The sequence below is a fragment of the Meriones unguiculatus genome, chromosome 11 (genome assembly GCF_030254825.1).
Source record: "Meriones unguiculatus strain TT.TT164.6M chromosome 11, Bangor_MerUng_6.1, whole genome shotgun sequence".
Taxonomy (NCBI): Eukaryota; Metazoa; Chordata; class Mammalia; order Rodentia; family Muridae; genus Meriones; species Meriones unguiculatus.
The window spans coordinates 86,805,225-86,825,085 of NC_083359.1; the positions used below are offsets into that span (position 1 = coordinate 86,805,225).

At 52.2% G+C, this 19,861-nt stretch overlaps 1 protein-coding gene and 1 long non-coding RNA gene across 3 annotated transcripts in view; one reads left to right on the plus strand and one right to left on the minus strand.

Moving 5' to 3' along the window:
• Cd247 (CD247 molecule) overlaps positions 1-18,042 on the plus strand; it is a 69,381-nt gene extending 51,339 nt beyond the window's left edge. Inside the window, exons 2-8 of one of the 2 annotated variants that reach the window (XM_021659146.2) lie at positions 11,256-11,359; positions 12,520-12,576; positions 13,574-13,654; positions 14,678-14,713; positions 15,158-15,214; positions 15,888-15,923; positions 17,017-18,042. In XM_021659146.2, coding sequence (XP_021514821.1) covers positions 11,256-11,359; positions 12,520-12,576; positions 13,574-13,654; positions 14,678-14,713; positions 15,158-15,214; positions 15,888-15,923; positions 17,017-17,082 — 437 coding nt within the window. In that variant the 3' untranslated portion in view covers positions 17,083-18,042. The remainder of the gene's footprint in view (positions 1-11,255; positions 11,360-12,519; positions 12,577-13,573; positions 13,655-14,677; positions 14,714-15,157; positions 15,215-15,887; positions 15,924-17,016) is intronic. The other variant, XM_060364615.1, reaches the window with a different exon arrangement.
• LOC110562428 (uncharacterized) lies at positions 291-3,732 on the minus strand. The gene is made up of 4 exons (XR_002477240.2): positions 3,563-3,732; positions 1,642-1,716; positions 1,400-1,476; positions 291-868 (listed from the first exon to the last, which is right to left on the minus strand). It is a non-coding gene; the product is annotated as an uncharacterized LOC110562428 (long non-coding RNA).
• Positions 18,043-19,861: the final 1,819 nt, after the last annotated feature.

The following is a 19,861-nucleotide window of genomic DNA, read 5'->3' on the forward strand; positions in this document are numbered from 1 at the left end:
TGCTGTTGGTTGGTTGGGTTTGTTTTGTTTTGAACAAGGGTAGACTTCTCATCGAAATGGGCCCAGAACAGCGGAATGTCAGAAAGAAAGAAAAAAAAAATAGTGACCAAACTTACTTTGAAACTGGAGTTTGGCACTCAGGAAGTTCTGAGAACCGCCAAACAGAACATTGTTAGCTACAGGTTCTAATAACAGGCTCGATATGGTTTCCTCCAACCTCCAGACGCTTTTTCAGGGCGGCTATATTTAAAACAATGGACACAACTGTCGATATAAAACAAACACAGAGATCCAGAAGAATGGGCTGTTTTTTTAACGTGTTTTGAAAAGATCAACAATTACATCCATTTCTAATTGAAATTTGAACATATTATTTGAAAATAATCTTGTATGTTTTGTTGTGGCCAGTGTTGCCCGGGCCAGTCCCGACTTCAGGACACAAATGATCTTCCGGCCTCTGCACCTGAACTGCTAGGACTCCAGGTGTGTGGTGGCCAGCCAGCCAAACCCATATCCTGTTTAACTGTAATTTTACCCCACGATTTCTGACTTTAGGTTACCTTGTAGCCTAGAAACAGGCACCTCACTGAAGCCCATTTTGCTTGAACACAGCACAGAAATGTGCCGAGATGGGAAACATTTGCGCTGAATGTTGAAAGAGGAGAGCTTGGCAAGTAGAGCTTGAAGGCGAGGGTGAGTTGGAGGGAGGTTTGGCTGGTCTTCCCAGAAGGTTGGCAGCCTCTTCAGGTGAACGCTGGGTTTGTTTTTTTGATCAGCCGTCAGAAGGATGCTGGCCCCGGGCACTCCTGCCACAATAGCACCTGGGCCTGTGTCAAAAGCAGGGCAGACCCTTCATCACAGCCTGGGCCTGTGTCAACCAGAGAAACATGAGGGGTCAACCTTCCTTAGGGCTCAGAGTGTCAAACCTCTGCCAAAGCCTGCAACTGCTGGATCAAAGGGAACTGTGAAGGGCAGTTTGGGAACCTGACACTTTGTAACCACTTCCTGAAGCAATCCTAAACAGTTTTTCTCTTGATGATTACCTTTGAACCCCGGGCAGGACAAAACCATACAAGTTACTCTGTTAACAACGATTTAGGAGGCCAAGAAACCAAGGAGAAATAACCTTACAAAGGTCACACACCTTGAGTGTCAGCTTTGGCCAAAGCTCCCACAGGTTGACCGTGGAGTGTGGGAGGTGGGACAGATCTCTCTTAAGTCTCTACTCACACACAGGCTCTTTGAAATGTAAGCCACAAGATACACTTATTTTACGGCATTATGACCTTAAACTAATCTGTCAGTCTCCTAATTATCCAAGCAATTATGTTATTAATGAGGTGGGGAGTGGGGCTGCCTAAAACTGGATTTCCCATCAGGTAGAAGGGAAAGAACTCACAAAGGCGGTGTTTGTCCTGAGGCAACATGAAGTTTGCTGAACAGGAAAAGAACAGCTAGGATAAAGTGCTCCTTGCACTAGAAAAAACAAAACACGACATCTTTTGAGGTTGGTGTGGGCTGGCGTTCTCGGGGAGGAGGCCTGAGTGGAACTGCAAAGCTGAGAAAGGCTTGAAGAAGCTTGAAGGTGGGAGGACACCACATAGGCCGTATCTGGGTGGGGAACGCTCTGTCATCACTCACCACAGCGGGGCTCCCTTTCCAGGCTTGCTTAGATGAGCTTGAGTCTGCTCCCGATCCATCTTAAATCAGTCAGGTCTAGGCAGGGGAAAGATTCCAGCTTCATTTTGGCTGCAGCGTTTTTTTTTTTTTTTTTTTTTCTTTTTCCATTATTTTCTCCTTTGCTGTCATCCTGGTCTGCAGGGGGTTTAGGCTTGTTCTCAGTGACAGACAAATTATGGGAAGGAAGGACTGGGATATGCTAGGGACTGAGGTACCCCCCACCCCATTTCCACAGCCTCCCCGACCCCAGCAACCTGTTGAGTTTCTAAACTGCCCAGAGTGGCTTAACCACTCCAAAAACAAGGACACCCACAGGGCTGACAGAGCAGGGCACACACCCCAACTCCTAAGCAGGCCGGCAGGTATGAGGCTGTCACTAGCAGCCTCCCATCCGGTCCTCAGAAAAGTGGGGCTGGAAGGAGAACAGAGCATTCTGGGACCACCTTCGTGTGCTTTATAAAGGTATAAGGTACAGTGTCCGCACTGACCGGACACAATGTCGGAGATGAACAAGATGCTCTTACAATGCCAAAATCATAGTCCTCTTGGGCATTTATTTATACAACGAAGGGTCAGAACGTAGGCTCTGATGCCTGTTGAGGCTGCCGACACTCAGGGACACTCATTTATAGACGTTTTCAGATTATCCACCTCAGAAGGTGGTGTTTCCGGAAGAGGGCTAGGTATCTAACGCCAGCAAACAGTTTTGAACATTCCTCCTCTGGAGGTCCAAATGATTCCAACACAAGACCAAACCAGACTGTACAACCCTCGTACTGACTTGGTGGGCTCTTGTTCAAAGGCAGACACACCCAGTAGCTGGCTCATCCACCCATTTTTTTTTGTATTATTATTATTATTATTATTATTATTATTATTATTATTATTGGCAACTACGTGCATCCTCAGTTTTTCTTGAGAGCCCTCTCATGAGATCTGATTAGCTCAACTCATAGAATGCCAGCACAGGCCGATCCCAGGATAACCACTGTCTCTTCCGAGGCTGTTTATTCCCTTGCTTCTGCTGCAAATGAGAGGCCACACAGCCCTAGGCATATCGCGTTCCAGTTTATACTCCGGATAAACCACCCCCCGAATGCCCCCCAAAAAAGATGTGGGGTGGAGATCTGGGGGAGAATGAAACCGGTGGCTCTCCACCAGCTGGCTGTGCGAGCCAGGGAAGCCCTGGGCTTCGAAACGAAAGCCCTCAGAGCTCTCGGTTCTCAGAGTGGTAGTTTTGACGACATTTGGAGTCCCCCCTGTGTGAGAGCTGAGAGCCTTTCTGCTTCCTCCCCCACCCCCACTCTCTGGGGGAGGGGGAAGCAGCCCCCAGCTGCCAGTTTCGGCCCAACCCAGCCTTGAGCTGAAGATCCGTCACCCGGTCCCCGCCGAGGCCAACGTGGACAGGCGTGCGCGTGGGCCTGTCTTATTCTGGGCACCGTCCCCAGGCCAGATAGGCTCCCGGGACTGGCCCTTTCCTTGCCTGTTGGAGAAGAGACCCCGGGAGGCTCCCCCGACGTCAGGCAGCTAGTCCCCCAGCTGCCCCCACCCCCCGCTGCCCCCCGAGCGCTCCGCGGGCCGGGGGCGGTGCGGTTCCGCGGAAAGGGACCGCAAGTGGGGGCGGCTGCGGCGGCGTGGGAGCCGTTCAGATGGGAGATCACCGGCGATAACCCGGCCCGGGATGGTGCGGCTCGACAGGAAACCTCGAGCAGGGAGCCAGCTGCGGGCCGGCGGGGGAGGGGTGCCGCGCGGTCGCCGCACAGCCCCGGGCGGGACACAGCCCCGGGCCGGACAGCGAGCGGGGCCGCGCGGGCCCCATCCCTGAGGTCCCCTCCCCGCTCCGTGCGCGAGGTGGGGCCAGAGGGAAAAATCCCAGGGGCACCTCGTTTCCAGCGCGTCCACGGGGGGCAGGTGGCGAGTGGAGCCCTCTTTACGGTCCACGTCTGGCGCGTCGTCCCGCAGCCTCCAATCGGGACGAGGCGGGGTGGCACGACCACAGCCTGATTCATCAGAGCTGCCGACGAAGGCGCCTGCCCTGTGAGGGGGTCCCCGCGGGGCCACCCGCAGCTCCCCTCCCTCGCCCCCCCCCCCCCCCCCCCCCCCCGGGAGCTGCCGAGCTGCAGAAAGGCAAGCTGGGCTACAGAAACCTGGGTCTCGGCTCTGGGTGCTGTAAAACCTCTCCACACCCAGTGCCCTAGCAACCAAGATCAGCTCCAGGGAGAGCGTGAGCTGCTGCCTTCCTGGTTCCCTTGGTTCCATTGGCCTTCCTTGGGTAATCCAGGCAGCCCTAAGCCCCAGGCCCAGAAACCTGGGGAGAGTTCAGGATCCCCTCCTTCCTGCTAGGGCGCCGACAGAGCTTCTATGTCAATTCTGGGAATCCGAACTCAAGTCCTCACGATTGAGCAGCATGCGCTTTACCTCCTGAGTGAGCCGTCTTCCCAACAACACCTGGATGATTCTTTTTTTTTTTTTTTTTTTTTTTTTGTGGAGTGTATGTATAGTCCACCTCAGTATTTTAACTTTGTTATTATGGTAAATCTTATGTATGTGGGAGGCAGAGGCAGTGCTGGGGCTTAAAGACAGGCCCACACGAGAAAGAACGCTCCTTCTGAGCTCCATCTTTACCATTTCTAAGTGTGACAGAGTGGCAGGAATACCCACAATGCCACGCAACCGTCACCACTGTTTATTTCCGCTATCTTCGTTATCCTAACCTAGGTACAATTTTATGCACACACCTATATAGCCTAACTGTTTCTCTTCTTACATGCAATCACTATAGATATCTCTAGAGCTTGCATCCCGCTCTTTTATTTTTAACCCGATTATTCTGGAGATCTTTCTGTGGTGGCACAGATGGAGGGAGAGCTCTGTTGTCAGTATGAGGTCTTTTTTTTCCCCCCTCCCCAGACAGGATCTCCTTTTGACCAGGTTGGCCTTGATTTTCTGATCCCTTCGGGCCTCACTTCTCATTGCTGGGCTTACGTGTGCTATAGATTGAACCCTGAGCCACGTTCCCAGTCTTATGTGGGCATTTTAAACTGCTTTATAAATATACCATAAATTATCAGGTTCCCAGTCAGGAGACATTTTTGTTATTTTTTTTGACATTTTTGTTATTTTCATGTTTTTTTTTTTCTTCTGTGGATAATGATACAATAATCATTTTTGTACACACCCCTTTAAACCGAGTTTTTCTCTAGAATAAGGTACATGCTCAGAGAAATGGCAAAAAATCCCGCCTAGCGTTTGGACGTAGGGGCCGGGAGCTGAGTGGATGTCTTTCAAGTTGTGCTAATGTGCGGAGTATAATGTGAGAGAAAGAACAAAGGCCTGAGGAGGCCTGGCCTCTCTGTCAAGCTCTGTCCTCTGTGTGCTCGGGACCACAGGAGAGGCGCTTCACCTCCCTGACCTTCAGTCCCTTTATTTGCAAAGTGGAACAAATCAAGGCTGCCCAGTTTACCTCCGTCCGTCTGTTGTCACCATCAGATGGAACACAACTATAAAAGCGTTTAGAGTTGAAGGCGTGGGGCCAGTGTTTACTGCGACCAGGGCTGTGACAGTGAGCAGCCGCGTAGCCAAGCTGGCATCAAGAGGAAGAGATGGCTCTCCCCATGTCTGTAGATGTGTGCAGATATGTAGACATACACACCACACGTGCATATTGCTCTCTATATATGCATTGTTGGTTGTTGTTTTTGTTTTTGTATGTTTGTTTGTTGAGACAAGGTCTCACTATGTAGCCCTGGATAGCCTGAAGCTTGATCTGTAGACCAGGATGGCTTCGAACTCACAGGGATCTTCCTGCCTCTGCCTCCCACCACACCCACCCCTATATATGTGCTGTGTTTACATGTAGTTTATGTACTCTGCCTGGAGAATAGTGAAAGGATTACAAGAAGGCCATTACAAAGGGTTTTTTTTTTAGGGGCTGGCTCCGCAGAGAAAGGCCTCTGCTAGAAAACCTGATGACCTGAGTTCAATCCCTCCAACCTGTATGGTGGAGAAAACCAAGAAGGCAAGCTGCTGTTTCACACACATGTGCACACACACAAACAGATTTGAACATGTTTAAGATAGTCAGTAAAACTATGAAGTACCCTGAAATATGAAGCATGGTTTCATAAAACGACATGAAATGTTATATGAGACTGAATGTTAATGTTAACGCAGACTGAAGAAAAGCAAGTTTTTTTTGTTTGGGTTTTTTTTTTTTTTTTTTTTTTCAGGAAAAATGTTCTGATTCAGGGTGATTGTAAGTGACAAACGGCAGACCTTTAAGGGCAAGCTGCTACTGCAGTTTCAAATGACTGTGTTTGCACATTAAATTAGGAGAGGCTTTGATAGTTTTCCTTACCTTTCTGCACTTTTATGAGTTCATTTTACTTGAAAACAGGAAAAAAATAAGCAATCACAGAAAAATGTAAAAAAATATTGCACAGACCGCAACTTCAATGGAAATAAAAATACAGAAGGGGAAAATCACGGCCCACAGTCACTGTATGTCTAGGAAATAAAACAGTCCCTTTCTCTTGGGATTGGAATCTTTTTGTCTACGGGAATGCGGGGTTCGCAGATAGCGGAGACCGGGTTAGCAGCAGCTTCATAATTGCTCGCAGTTGTACGGAGGGAGGGAGAGGAGGCCGGGGTAACGCACAGTGGGAAATGACGTGCTGTGTGGACTTGTAAATGGCCTTGGAGAAGAAAGGGCATCCACTGAGGACCAGCTAGACCCCCAAGAGCCATACTCAGTGGTGTTTAAGAGCAGCTCAGAGATTCAGTTTCCCCAGGGGTTAGAGTCACCGGGATGTCGGCAGCATCAGACTCGCCCATGGTTCTGGCCACAGAGGGGACCTGGGCTAGTGGGCCTGCACCGCTGTGCCGTGTGTCTGGCAAGTATCCTGCCTGACGGCAGAGCCTACGTGCCCCCGTGTTGTGCTGTGGTCAGTGAGCTGGCACCGTGTCCAGTGCTCTGCCCTGCTTGGTCACCCCCACCGCTGCTGCCACTGCCTTCCTGAGAACATGTGACTTCCTGTTTTCTGAATTCTTAGCCTACAATGTCAGTTGAGTCTGAGACTGGGGGTGGGGATGGATGTCAGCAAGATGGGGGGTGGGGTGAGGGATAAGGGGGTGTCCCAGGGTAGGGCTCCAAAGGGGGAAGTAACGTGGATTCGAGGGAAGGCTTGAAGCACCAGTCAGAGCAGTCTCTGCAAAGGTCTGGAGCTGCGCAGATGAAAGGAATCCCTGAGGCACTGGGACAGAGTGGGGTAGAAGGAGCTTTGCTCCAGGGGCTCTCAGGAACTTCCCAGCGGGGTGACCTCTGGGAGCCTGGCTTCTTATCTGTGAGAACACAACTGTACAATGTAGCTCGGAGCGTTTAAACCAGACCATGCAAGGCGGATGGCCTTTCTAAACCGTAGGCAAAGCAGTGCAGATGTGAGCCTTGTGTCGTCCTCAGAAGGCGCCCAAGGAAGGAGCGCCTTCTGTGGGTCAGGCCCTCCACACGACTAGCTGTCTGACTTTATCCTCCCAAGGTCCAGAGGGGCAGGTTCCATCATTGTGTGTTGAAGAGTCTGCCCCCAAACCCAGCCTGAAGGGGAGGAGGGGAGGAGAGGGCCCATCCTCTACTCTTTCTGCTGCGTGTACCCACAGAGCCTCTGTGTGGCAAGGGCACACCGCTGGAGGCCTGCTAGCTCGGCACGTGCCACTGTGCTGGGCCCTCTCTGTTCGCTTGGCCTCGTTTGCTCTGCCCTCCCTGTGGTGCCTCATTAAACCATTTTTGCAGGCAGGGGACTGAAGCTCAGAGTTAAGACAGCCCTCAAAAACCAAGCCAGTGAGAAACAGACTCTGGCCTTGGCTCTGAGAGTCTTTCTGCCTCAGAGGCCCATGCTCTGTCCTCAGGGCTTGTGGCTAGTGGCGTGCCAGGTGAGGAAAGCCAGAATGAACCGGCTGGGTTCCCCAGCACTTGCTTGACATTGGTCACACACTGCTGTGACCAAGCGTCCCATGTAAGGGCTATGCACTCACGAGTAGGTGGGATTCCTGGAGCCCACAAAAGATGAGGTTCCCCCGAAACTGAGGGCCGAGGGAGTGTCCATAGCCAGGCGGACACTCCAGCTCTGCCATTTGCTGGCCGGCTTCCTGATGAAGTTGCTTTGTGGCTTCAGTCTCGTGGTCTGAGCTATGAACAGGGCAGGATAAGAGCCTCCTTAGCAGCAGAAGCTGCCGTCAGATGGTGTGAGGGGGTCGAGAGCAGATGACCAGCTCCTCAACCAGATTTGCTACAAGATTTTGGTGTGAGGACACAGCAGGGTATGTTGACAGCTTTGACAGGACCCAGTCCCCGTGGCCAGAAGCATGAGCCCCAAGGGGGACACTGACAAGTACATGCCCCTGGAGGAAGGAGAGCCTGTCAGCCCTCAGGTCTCCCTAGGCTGCCCTCTCAAGCTCCGTGTCATGACATCGGAACCAGGGCTCTTGTGAGAGTGATCACGGGGCATCCGGGGATGGCGAGGCTCACTCTTGTTAATGACCCAGGACAATCTGAATTGACAAGTACTCGGACAACTACTCCTCGTGCTGTCTCTAGCTGCCCTGGGGGTCCCGCCACAAGGCAAAGGCAGCAGCTTTTTACTCACGGGCTTAAAGTAAAAATAGAAATGACCGTGCTAGCTGGTATCATGAGGACAAGCCAGGCTCCTCACCTGGTAGGCACAGCTGCATCTAGCCCTCTGGCACCAAGTGGAAAAGTAATAGCACTCCCTCCATCCAGTGAGGAAACTGAGGCTGAAGATGCCTGGAGCCAGGAGCATGCAGCCGTACATGCTCCCACGGTATGGGCGGGCGTGCAAGGTGAAATGACTTTCCCTTTGCTCTAGAAAGCAGCTACAGTGGCAGGCCCCTAAATAACTCCTGGGAAGCATCTGAGGGCTCTCTGCCAGGGATGGGCTGTGGTTAAGATGTGAAGAAGGCACGAAAGTGCCTCAGGGACAGAGGAGGTCAGGTCTCTGTCTGTAAGCAGGAGGGGGACAGGAAAGAGCTGGGACCAAGGGTGGCAAGATCCTACGATCACCAAGACAAATGGCATTGTGAAGAGCTGTCGCCGGTGTGGACGCCCGAAAATCAGACACTGCTGCGGAAATAGAATAATAGAGGAAATAAAAAACCTGTCCTTAGCAGGCCACCTGTCAGAGCATCCTGACTACAGCCCTTAAGGCAAACACAAGTGCCCCCACCCCGTTTTGTGGACAGAGGCCCTTAGGACCAGAGAATTGAGGTTACTTTCTAGGACCAACACAGCTAGTATAGGTGGCAGGGGACACAGTGGAAGCCCCCTGCCCCCAACCCAGCCTCTTCCTAGTTCTGCAGCCCTTGGCACAGAGCCAATGCCCAACAGAGGGTTAATAAATTATGTGACTGACTTAGGACCTGAGTCCTTGCCTGGCATTTTCCAAGCTAGCAGTGCAGTTAGGCCCACCGATCTCAGCACACATTGTCGGACTGAGAAAAGGAACGGTCCTGATAAAGGGTTGGGTTAATGTCCTTTTCTTGCCAACTCCACAAGCAGCACTTTTGTCGCTGGCCGTGAAACTATGTGGCTCTTTAAAAAGAAAGTAAGAAACCTTGTCCCTATTACTCATCTGGTGTGCGTGGGGGGGTGTCAGTGCCCGCCTCCCTGCCTGCCCCCTACAGTGCTGACTCTGCACAACACAAAGAAATACTTCTTATTTGTTCTAAATTTACTGTCCAGTATTTTTTCTGTTCTCATTTTACACGACAGGCGGCTGAGCGATTTTCTCCTGGCTCTCTCTATGAATCTCAACCACGCTGTAAATCGCCACTGACATCTCTCTGGCCCTAAAAGACAGTATCACCACAGCTTCGGTGGCCTTTCCTGCGGGCTGGCTCGCTTCCTAGATCATTATCAGAGAAGAGCAGCCTTAGGGATGGGGCCCAGCATCTCCTCATCACTGACACATACCCTCCTCTCAACTGTAGGAAATGTGATGAAGGCCCATCCTGGCCACGGGGATGGGGGTGGGGCAGGAGGGGAAATGAAAAAGATGCAGCCATCGGCCTCCAGTGCTTAAGGCACGAGAAGTGAAGTCTGAATTTAGAAAACTATAGGCTCTGCAGCCTCCACACTCACTGATCATCACCGGGGTCTCAGGGTTCTGATTTCTGCAGGTGCTGGGCAGAGCCAACAGTGGTAGCCCAGGGGAGGAGCCTGGCGAAGCAGAGGTGGGCGTGGCGGGAACAAGACAGCATCTGTGAGGTTGCGGGAGCATGGGACGTAAAAGGTAGAAGGAAGGGCTGGACTGTGGCTCAGTTGATAACATAAAGCCCTGGGTTCCAGCTCCGAGACCACCAAGCATGACGGAGCACCCCTGTAAATCCCAACACTCCAGATGTGGAGGCATGAGCACTGCAAATTCAAGGTTGTCCTTGGCAATGTAGTAAGTTCAAGGCCATCCTGGACTATGAGAGGCAGCTGGAGAAGGACAGTGAGTTCTCTCCAGCCTGGCCTGGAAGGGTGGAGCCTTTGTGGGGCCGCAGAGTGCCAATATCCTTCGGAGTGACTGGGGCCCCGCTTCCGTGGCATGTGGGGGCAGACGGAAGGCCGCCTGCATTGTCACCGCCTGTGTCCTCTACCTCTGCACAGTTCTCAGTGTGTTTCTGGTGGCGATCCAGTGAGGCCTTAATGACTGCGCTCAAAGCCACAGCACCGCACAGAACCATCACTGAAGACTCTCAACCCGTTTCTCAGAAGAGGCGGCTGAAAGGATTCCTTGCCCCCAAATAACACAGCTAGGCTTGACAGCGCCCTCCGCGTCTGCCCCAACATCGGCTGGCCAGCGGCCACCAGAGGGCGCTCCTGCTTCTGCAGACACGCTGGAAAGCCATAGTGACCTCTGCTTGCGTGGTTCTCAGGCCCCAGAGTAGGGGCCTTGTGACATTGGTCCATTTCTCAGATCCAGCCGCGGCACACTTACCCGGTGGGAGCGACGTCAGGATCAAACATCAGAAAGGCAGGAGACGTTAGGAGCCCATTGAATCTGGATTGAGAGAGAGAGAGGAAACAGGAGAGGCCCTGAGTTGGAATACGTAGGTTGCCTGGAACTTAGGCAGCACGTGCTGGCCTCGAGTTCACAATCCTCTTGCCTCTTCGGTGCTGGCACTACACCTAGACTTCACTGACAACTGAATTGAGGTGACTTCACTCAATTCGTTTAATTTCTGAGCCCCACATTTCTTAACCCCTGGAGTCTCTCCTCTGTGGGAAGGCCTTAGTTACCAAGGCCTTGGCACCTTTCTGAGGGTCATGGTTCATAGCTGATGGGAGGGCTCACTTACAGCAGGGCTTCCATGTCACCAAGGCAGAAGTTCCGTGCGCAGCAGATGCTTTCATCTTTCCCCGAGCGCCCCCTTGTCCTTCTCAGGCTCTGTGGCCACACCTGGTACCACACTGGCCACTGTAGGACCCACTGTCCTTGTCACATAGAGTCAGTCTGGGGAAGGAGGGATGTGTTCTGGCAAGCTTGAGCATGGCTGACCAGTTTCCTCTCTTGGCACAGCGGCACAGAGCTTCGGTCTGCTGGACCCCAAACTCTGCTACCTGCTAGATGGAATCCTCTTGATCTACGGAATCATTGTCACGGCCTTGTACCTGAGAGCAAAGGTGGGTCTCCCTGGGCTCTTGAGGGAGGATGTGGGTCCCTCCACCGGGAGGATGTATGGTGGGAGAGTCTCAGGCCTGGGCTTTGTTTTGGTGTCCACGGGCAAGGCAGGTGACAGCTAAGACTGCACAGTGGGTGGGCTGAGGAGGTGGGGTATCTGTCTGTGGCAGACAGGGTGAGAGGGACAGTGAGCTAACAAATGCTGGGTGCATTAGTGAGGATAGGTACCCATGCCTGGATGCCAGAGTCCCATGGCTCCGGTTGGCCAACAGAAGGCTTACACGCGGCAGTTAAGGACAAGAAGGTGAAAGGTCTCTTCTTCGGGCCCGCTGCCGAGCTGCTAATCAAGGCCGCATCAGCTTTTCTCTCCAAGCCTCAGTTTCCCTATCTGCAAATGAGCGGTGGACAGAGCACTGGTTCCCAACAGGTGCATGAAACCATGGCCTTTGTGGAAAGGACACATTTGGGGAGACAGAAGAGGTTGGATCCCTCCCAGAGCACGATAGCACATTTCCTCCGGGCATCAGATTTTATTTGAGAAAGTCTTACTTTATTTCTTTACTCATTTTTAAATTTGGAAATAATCTCTAGCTGATCCGTAAGATTCTCCCCAGAGCACCGACTCTGTGAAACCCTGTAATTCCTCTCAGCTTAGGGGGCATGTGTGGTCATGCCAGCTCGGGGCACATGCTCACGACACTAAGCAAGCCTCGATGTCTCCCCCTCAGGAAAAGGCTGGATGAGCGATGGTGCCCTTGGGCTTAGACAGCTTTTTGTAGCCACTGTCTACTCCGAGCGTCCTCAGGGTCCCCGGAAGAGGGACACAGGAGAGTACTCCTGGCTCTCGGCAGGCACGGATGGAGAACCTGGCACCTCTGCACGCTGGGTGCGGGGTCGGGGTGGGAGCAGGGCCTTTTGCTTGGGATAGTTAACTTCTCCCAAGACTGAAGTTGTAGACAGTCAGGTCACAGGCGGGGGAAAAAGGACAACCGAGTTCAGAAGAGAGCTACCATGCCTTGGGACCCTGTGAGGGCCAGCCACAGCAACAAGGTTGTCACCATGCCCGGAGGTGCTGTCCCCCAGCTCAGCCCTGTAGCCAGCCCGAGGATGATGGCTTTCTCGGAGATGGTGCTAAGCTGCTCTTCTCTCTCCCCTCCTGCAGTTCGGCGGGAGTGCAGATGCTGCCGCCTACCAGCAGGGTTCCAACCAGCTCTACAACGTAAGTTCCACCTCTGCAGACCTGCCTGGAAAGCCTGGTCTCAAGAAACTCCAAAGCCAGGCTCAGCTTCCAGTCTGGTCCACAGCGTTTGCTATTGGCCTGTTGGCCGGGTGGCAAGCTGTTGAACCTCGGGCTTCTAACCCTTAGACTGGAGCAGCTATCGTGCCTGCCCCACGGAGCTGCTGTGAGGATGAAGAGCTTCAAGGATGAGCTGCGGGGCACAGCCCTGCCTTCAGGGAACTTCCAGCCACCTGCAGTCTGCGAAGGCTGCAGAACGGGGGTGGGGGGTAAGGGGGTGGGAGTGATGAGGGGGCGCGCGGGGATCACACAAGTGCAGGGGGCCCCCCTCTAGAAGCCTCAGTTACACCTGCTAATGAAAGTGTATTATTCACCCCGTTAGACACACCAGCACGTGCTGACTTTGGGGCTCCTGCCACGCGCCATCAGGGTAGTGGGTATTTTCTGAGGTGCTGGCATGAAGATGAAGGAGTTCCTGCCACCTTTCTTGCCCCTGTAATTTTCCAAAAATTGCATTTACCAGAACTGAAGAGGTAGTGCTGAGTGCTGAGTGCTCTTGCAGGGGCCCTGGCCTTTTCCCCAGCACCTGCGTGGTGGCTTACAAACGCCTGTAATTCTAGTTCCAAGGGACTGGATGTGTCTTCTGCAGGCATGTGGTACACAGACATACACATATGCCCGTAACATAAATAAAATGTAAACATTACGCTTACTTTCTGTTGGGCTGTGCTCCACCTTCCTCTCTCTCTGTGTGTAACATGAATTCAGAGGAATTCTCCCCTTTCACCGTGTGGGTCCTGGAGACTGAACTCAGATCTTTAGACTGAGACTAGTGCCTTTCCCACTGAGGTATCTCTTACCTTCCTTTATGCTGCTCCTTTTTTAACTTTTTTTTTTTTGGAGCCATCAGGTGGAAAAACAAACTGTAGTTTCAATTGATACGGCCCCGTTCCCCTCAAGGTCCTGTTTCCTGTTCTAGGAGCTCAACCTAGGCCGAAGAGAGGAATACGACGTTTTGGAAAAGAAGCGGGCTCGGGATCCCGAGATGGGAGGCAAACAGGTAGGGAGCGCCTCTGCCTCTGGGTGTGTGGGCTCTGAGGGAGGGCTGCTCATACCAGCGGAGTGGGCTCTAGACCCACAGTACCATAGACAGGACAAGAGGATGACAAAGACCCGCTTGCCGCTGCCCCCTGCCTTCCTTCCTCATGAGGAACCTTGGTACATTAGTGTGTCACTCTAGCCTTCACGTCTAAGCTCTGTCCACCTCCCCTCTGCCGATCCTTGGCCGACACGTGGCAGCACCAACTGTGCCATGGGAGCCCTGATGTCAGATACACACAGGGAGGGCTAAGCCGTGGAGAAGGAATTCTAGATTCAAAATGTTTACGACATGTTCAGAACATGGCCACGTCAGGCTCCAGGTTCCCGTGCTCTCTTGGCTTTGTAGACGCCACCCCCATAGGGAGGGGAAGGGCTGGGTGATTCCTCTGCTCCACTAGAGGCAGGGCTCAGGACAGATGCCCAGCTTAAGGTCGGTACTACTGAAAGCTACCCATGTCCTCAGTGTTTCTGCTCTTGCCCGTCCACTCAGGCCTGGGTCTTGTGCTGGGTGTGGCAAACAGGAAATCCCCAACCCCTAGTCCATCCTCCAACCTCTCAGGGCGTCTGGGAAAGGCAAGGAGGGAGGATGCCATTCTTTTCTGTGGCCACATCTCAGTAGGACCTGATGAGCACTGACTGGCTGCTGGCTCTGCCCTGACTGAGGTGACCCAGGCCAGGTCTCAGTTTGTGATGCGTGTGGGGTTACGTTTGCAAGGGGGCGGAAAGACCATCAGCAGAGGAAGGTCTGCCCAGGAGGGAATGTGAAGAGTGTGTAGCCAAGCGTCAGCTGTGGAGCTGCAGCCAGGGCCCAAGGCGAGCCTGAACAAGGCTGTGTGTGTGTGTGTGTGTGTGTGTGTGTGTAAGGAGACTGAGAGCTGAGCCATAGGGCAAGGCAGTGAGTGGGTAAGGCAGCATGGGGGGTTGATTACGTGTTCCAGCCTGGATTCTTTCTAGCTCATCTCTGCCCCTTTCTATTCCTCAGCAGAGGCGGAGGAACCCCCAGGATGGCGTATACAACGTAAGTACGGGAGACTTTACTATTCACCCCAGAGAGCTGGAAGACGGCTGGAGGAGGGGCTCCAGTCTTTCTGTCCAGGCCATCCTTTCCCTGGATGGTCATGTGTCACCTGCTGGTGGCTTCAGAAAGCCCCCTTAAGCTGAGCAGTGTCCCAAAACCTCATCTCTGTCTTCTTGTCGCTGTCCCTGAGACTGTCCCTGAGCCTTGATGTATAGTTCCAAAGCCTTTCTCTCTGCGTCTAACCTGAATTGTCTAGTGTACAGAGCAGGTGGATCAGAAGATTCCACCAGCAGGCTGAGAAGCACGGTATAGAGTTGTTTGTGGGCAGCATGGATAAGGCTTGGAGCCTTGACCACTGGAGCCTGCCAGCTTGGGAACCCAGAGGCTTCTGGGGGAAGGCCCACTCTGTATCAGTTAAGAGGTGTGCCACTTCTCTTCCTCCAGGCACTGCAGAAAGATAAGATGGCAGAGGCCTACAGTGAGATCGGGATGAAAGGCGAGGTGAGTTGCTGCTGCTCCCTGATGCCCCAGGATTCCTTCTGGTCTTTCAGACATTCCAGCCAGTCTTCCTTTCCCACCCATTTCTCCTCCAACTGAGAAAAGCCCCTGTGACAGCTGCCATGGGGTCCCCTGGTGGGGGAAGGGTGAGGAGGATGAAAGTGTATGGCCCCTTTTTCATTAATGATTTCATAAGAATTTCAAAATACCAAGGCCAGAGCATTGAGTTCCTCTGAGTTGGGATCCCTGTGCAACCCTGTGCATGTGTGGCCAGGGCCTTCCACAGGGAAGACTTGAACTTCCCTCAGAAGGAGCAGGGTATGGACTGGCTCTGCATCAGAGCTCAGAACCATCTTCTGGTTGCTGTTCTCAGTCAGCCTTTCCGATGGCACAAGATATCGGAGTCATGGGGAGGTCCATTTATTCCAGGCAGCCAGCAATATATGCTGCCCAGAACCCAAAGATCTGACTTGGGCAGAATGAACTGGGCCCCTATCGGATCCACGGGTCACCTTATTCTACGGAGGCGAAGGTCTGCCGAGTGGCCTCAGGCCCCTTCTCTATTGGGGGAGGGAGGGATGCTGGTCAGGAAACATTCCATCCTGATCCCTTAAGTAGGGGCAGTTGAGCAAAGGTGCGGCTGCTGACTCTCTTCCTTTCTAATCTTGGTTCACAGAGGCGAAGAGGCAAGGGCCACGATGGTCTTTACCAGGTGAGAGCTGCTGCCCCGTCCCGGGCAGTACCATCTGACATGGGGTAACATTGAAGCTACCATCGCTTGCTTCCTGGTGATACCAGTCTTGTCAACAGCCAGGGGGAGCAAGCCCAGGGCACACAAGCAGACCAGAGGCCAGTCCACTGCCATTACGTTTCCACAGCTGGGTGGGGACTCAGCTATGGAGGCCACATGCCATATGGGTAGGGCAGACAATAGCAGCTATCTAGAGGATGGCAAGGGAGGCCCCGGAGGTGCAGGCAGAAATAGGAAAAGCACCCTACATAGGTGACTATTTCCTTTGTCTACTGTTAGCTTAGCTCTGCCCCCAATTCCAAGATTTAGTAAGACCTAAGAGAATGGGCAGGAAGATTGAACAACAAAAAGGCAGTTTCAAAAGAAAAACTGTTACTGTAATTAGATGCCTGGTTTATGTAAATCAGTGCAAGTGATTATGCAAACTATGTGCAGAGAACCTACTTTTCTAAAAAGGGATTGCCAGTGGCTTCATCTTTCTTGTTGCTGGGTTTGCCTGAGTGCCGTGATAGCCAAAGCTGCTCACTGGCAGCTGCAGGAGGCCACCATTGCCTTTCCAGTCCCTGGAACAGGGAGAGAGGATTTCCAGCCAGATGGTGTCTAGCCTAGGCCCCCTGTCCAAAGAATATACCACAGGGCCCAAAGCCTAAAAGCTCCTGGATACGGGCTGAGGTCAAGGAGCAGCCACTTTCCCTGTGGCTGCTCCAGACTTTTCTGTGGATCCTTGTACCAGATTCTCTGGTATCTCCCAGATTCCTGCTCAGTACGTGACATGGGGAAGCCGCCTACCTCTGGTTAGATGGGAAGTCTCATGGGTCCTGGTGCTGCACAGCACAGTATTGAGAAAGAGTTGAGGAAGGAGCAAGAATCAGGATCGAAAGGGGTTGCTTCAGAGCCCATCTTTCTGCCAGCATTCTCAGGCAAGACTCCCACCTGTGGCACGAGAGGACCTTCTCGGGCTCTGGGAACCCGGCTGTGGGAACCACGGATGAGCTAGATTGTAAACTTGTACCTGTGGTCTCCTGCTCATTGTTCTGTGATTTGCTTTCACCAGGGGCTCAGCACTGCCACCAAGGACACCTATGATGCCCTGCATATGCAGACCCTGCCCCCTCGCTAACAGCCAAGGGATTTCCCACTCACAGGCCCCACCTGATGACGTCAATTGTGAAGGACAGAGACAAAGCATTTACAGTTCAGTTTATTAATTTCGCAGCCACTGTTTTATGAAGAGGACGATTCCAGTGATCACGTTTTTCTTCTACAGCTCCAAAGCACCCTACACAGAATGTCATCCCTGGACTCTTTAAAGGGAGAGTCCCTCTCAGTCTCATACCACAGCCCTGTTCTTGGGTCTTCTGGCAGGCCCCTCTCACTGCAGAGCCAAGCCCTAGCCAGGGGTTGGGGGTGGGGCATTACCATACTTCCTCTCATAGCTGAGTTCAGTTTGCTTTGTAAAATCCCCAGAGAAGCCCCGGGTACTGTGTGTGCATTGTTCCACTGGTATTGACTTGCTTTGCTCCTGCTGTAAAATCTGGCTTCTGTTGTCATCCTTCCCAGTGGCAAGATAACATGTAATTAGGCCATGTTGTGAAAGGTCTGAGGGAGCCCTGGCAAGTGTCGGCCAGTGATGGCTGAAAGAAAAGCCACATGCAGGGGAGCAGGCCTCCTTCCATCCTTTCCACATCTCCCTACCATTGTGCCAGGTATCCTGGGAGTAACGGAAAGATGCTTTACCTTCATGGATACCATGCTCTTAGAGCGCAAATGGTTTGCGCACAGAGGCATGGAAAGCGGGATGTCATCACCGACAATGAACTAAGCCAAGTGGGTGAGAGAAAACGAGCAAGTCCCACCTTCTTCCAGGGACTCCGTTCAACCCCTCTTGAGTGGCAGGAAGACCCAGACCACCCAGGTCTGCAGGTACAATGACAGACTCAGTCAGTGGACTGCAACCTCATGGTATAATTAAAGTGCCTGTGACCGTGGATGGAGAACCTGCTCATCTCCTGGGTTTTAACTTATACTGGCTTGCTAAATAAAGCCTCGCTATTTTGCATAATAAATGCTTTGCTAAAAATGTTGTTTGAAGCCTTACTTCAGTGGTGAAGCCTGGGGTGGTGATGGAGACAAGAAATCTGTAGGCTGCCTCTGCAGAAAGTGAAAAATTACTGATTCAGTTAGATAGGTACCAGTACATGAAGCCATTTTGAAAGCTGCCAGGAGGCAGTGTCTGTGCAGAATGCAGCATTAGGCTATGCCTCCATACGGGGAAATGCCCAGTCAAAGAATGGAGGCCTGGCCTTCTAACTGAAGCAGCAGAGGATGGTGGAAGGGCTTCCCGACGTGAACCTCACGGTGGAGAGCAGCTCGGGGGAGTAACACTGAGCAGAGCATCCAGGAGTGACAGCAGCTGCCATGGCTTTCATGTGGGTGGAGCATGGACAGCATTATTTTTAGGTCAGCCTCCCTCACCAAGAGACCGCAGTACTGCCTTCTCTAAGTGGGGCGTCTCTTACATAACTCCCCAGTTCATCAAGCCCAACTAATGAGAGAGGAAAAACTGAAATCTGTACCCTTTTCAAAAACAGAAATCCAAGGCTATCTGTTAAAAGGCACCGAAAATTAGGGATTCCAACAATCTTAGCAGCATATATAGAAAGGCTTTCTATATGCAACCCGGTCTTGCAGGGGCTGTCCACTCACCCCTAAGGCTGAGGTTAGGGTCTTTAGACAGTGTGTCTGATATCCTGGCCTGGTCTGGGCCTCATATCAAGATCAGCGGATTGAAGATGGCTGGAAAAATAAGAGTTTGACCCAGTTGTTATGAACGTGTCTCTTAGGCAAAGGGGAGAGCTGGCAGTGAGCTACCGGGCAGAGGATCTTACCTGCAGTATAAATACAGAAAAAGCCAGCTGTGAGGGAGCTGAGCAGGTCAGACAGACTCACAACGTCAGAGTCAGGGAAGCAGACAGAGTTGCTGGGAGATGTGTCACCAAGTCCAAGGTGACACGGCTTATTTCTGGGACAGGCAGGACTCCTGCCCTGCCTGACGCCTGGCAGTCAACTTTCTGTAATAGGGCCAATCTTCTATTGTGGATACTACTAGAGTACTATCACTTGGTTCAGAGGGTTTAAAACAAACAGTCCTATTTCATGGTTAAAATGTAAAGCCATGTATCGTTTAAAAAAAAAAAAAAAGAGGGCTGATTAACTTGTTCCTGGTCTTTGGAATGAGAGACGGCTCTTCACAGGGTGGTGCCTCATCACCTCTCCCCACGGAGAGTCCTATGCGGCCCTGGAAGCAGCTAAAATACAGCTACTTTGTCACAGTCTCAGTCCTTATTAGAGTCTCTTAGGTATGAAGATGCCATTGTCTCTACTGAAGAGGATGTTACAAATTTGAAATTACCTTAAAAAATAACTTTACAGACTTACATGCAAGACATAAATATTAGAAGGGAAAGAATGGGGGGAAAAGTTGACTTAGGAGCCAAAGGCAGGGCTTCTGTATGTCTTTTGGCTTTGACACTCTATCACTTTGAGATGGGGTCTTGCCAGCATACGGCTGTCAGGGGCACTTCCCAAAAGCTCAAGTCTTCTCTCTTTGGGGGAAGTATAGGACTCCATTTTACTTATGCAATTGGTGGTTGGAAGAGGTGCCAGATGATTAGCTGTCTAGAAGGCAGAAACTTAGGCACACAGCAGGACGAGAGGCCAGTTGGGATGTGCCACCGTCAGGGGATTCTCTCTCACCATTCCTGGTTCAAGGCCTGGGAAGAAATGCTGGAGGCTCCTGGTCCTGTTAGTCAGCCAGGCAAGCCAACAGAGCCAGGAGAGTCAGGCTCAACCCCTGTCACACACAGTGAGACTGAGCTTTGAGGATCCTTGCAGCGTCA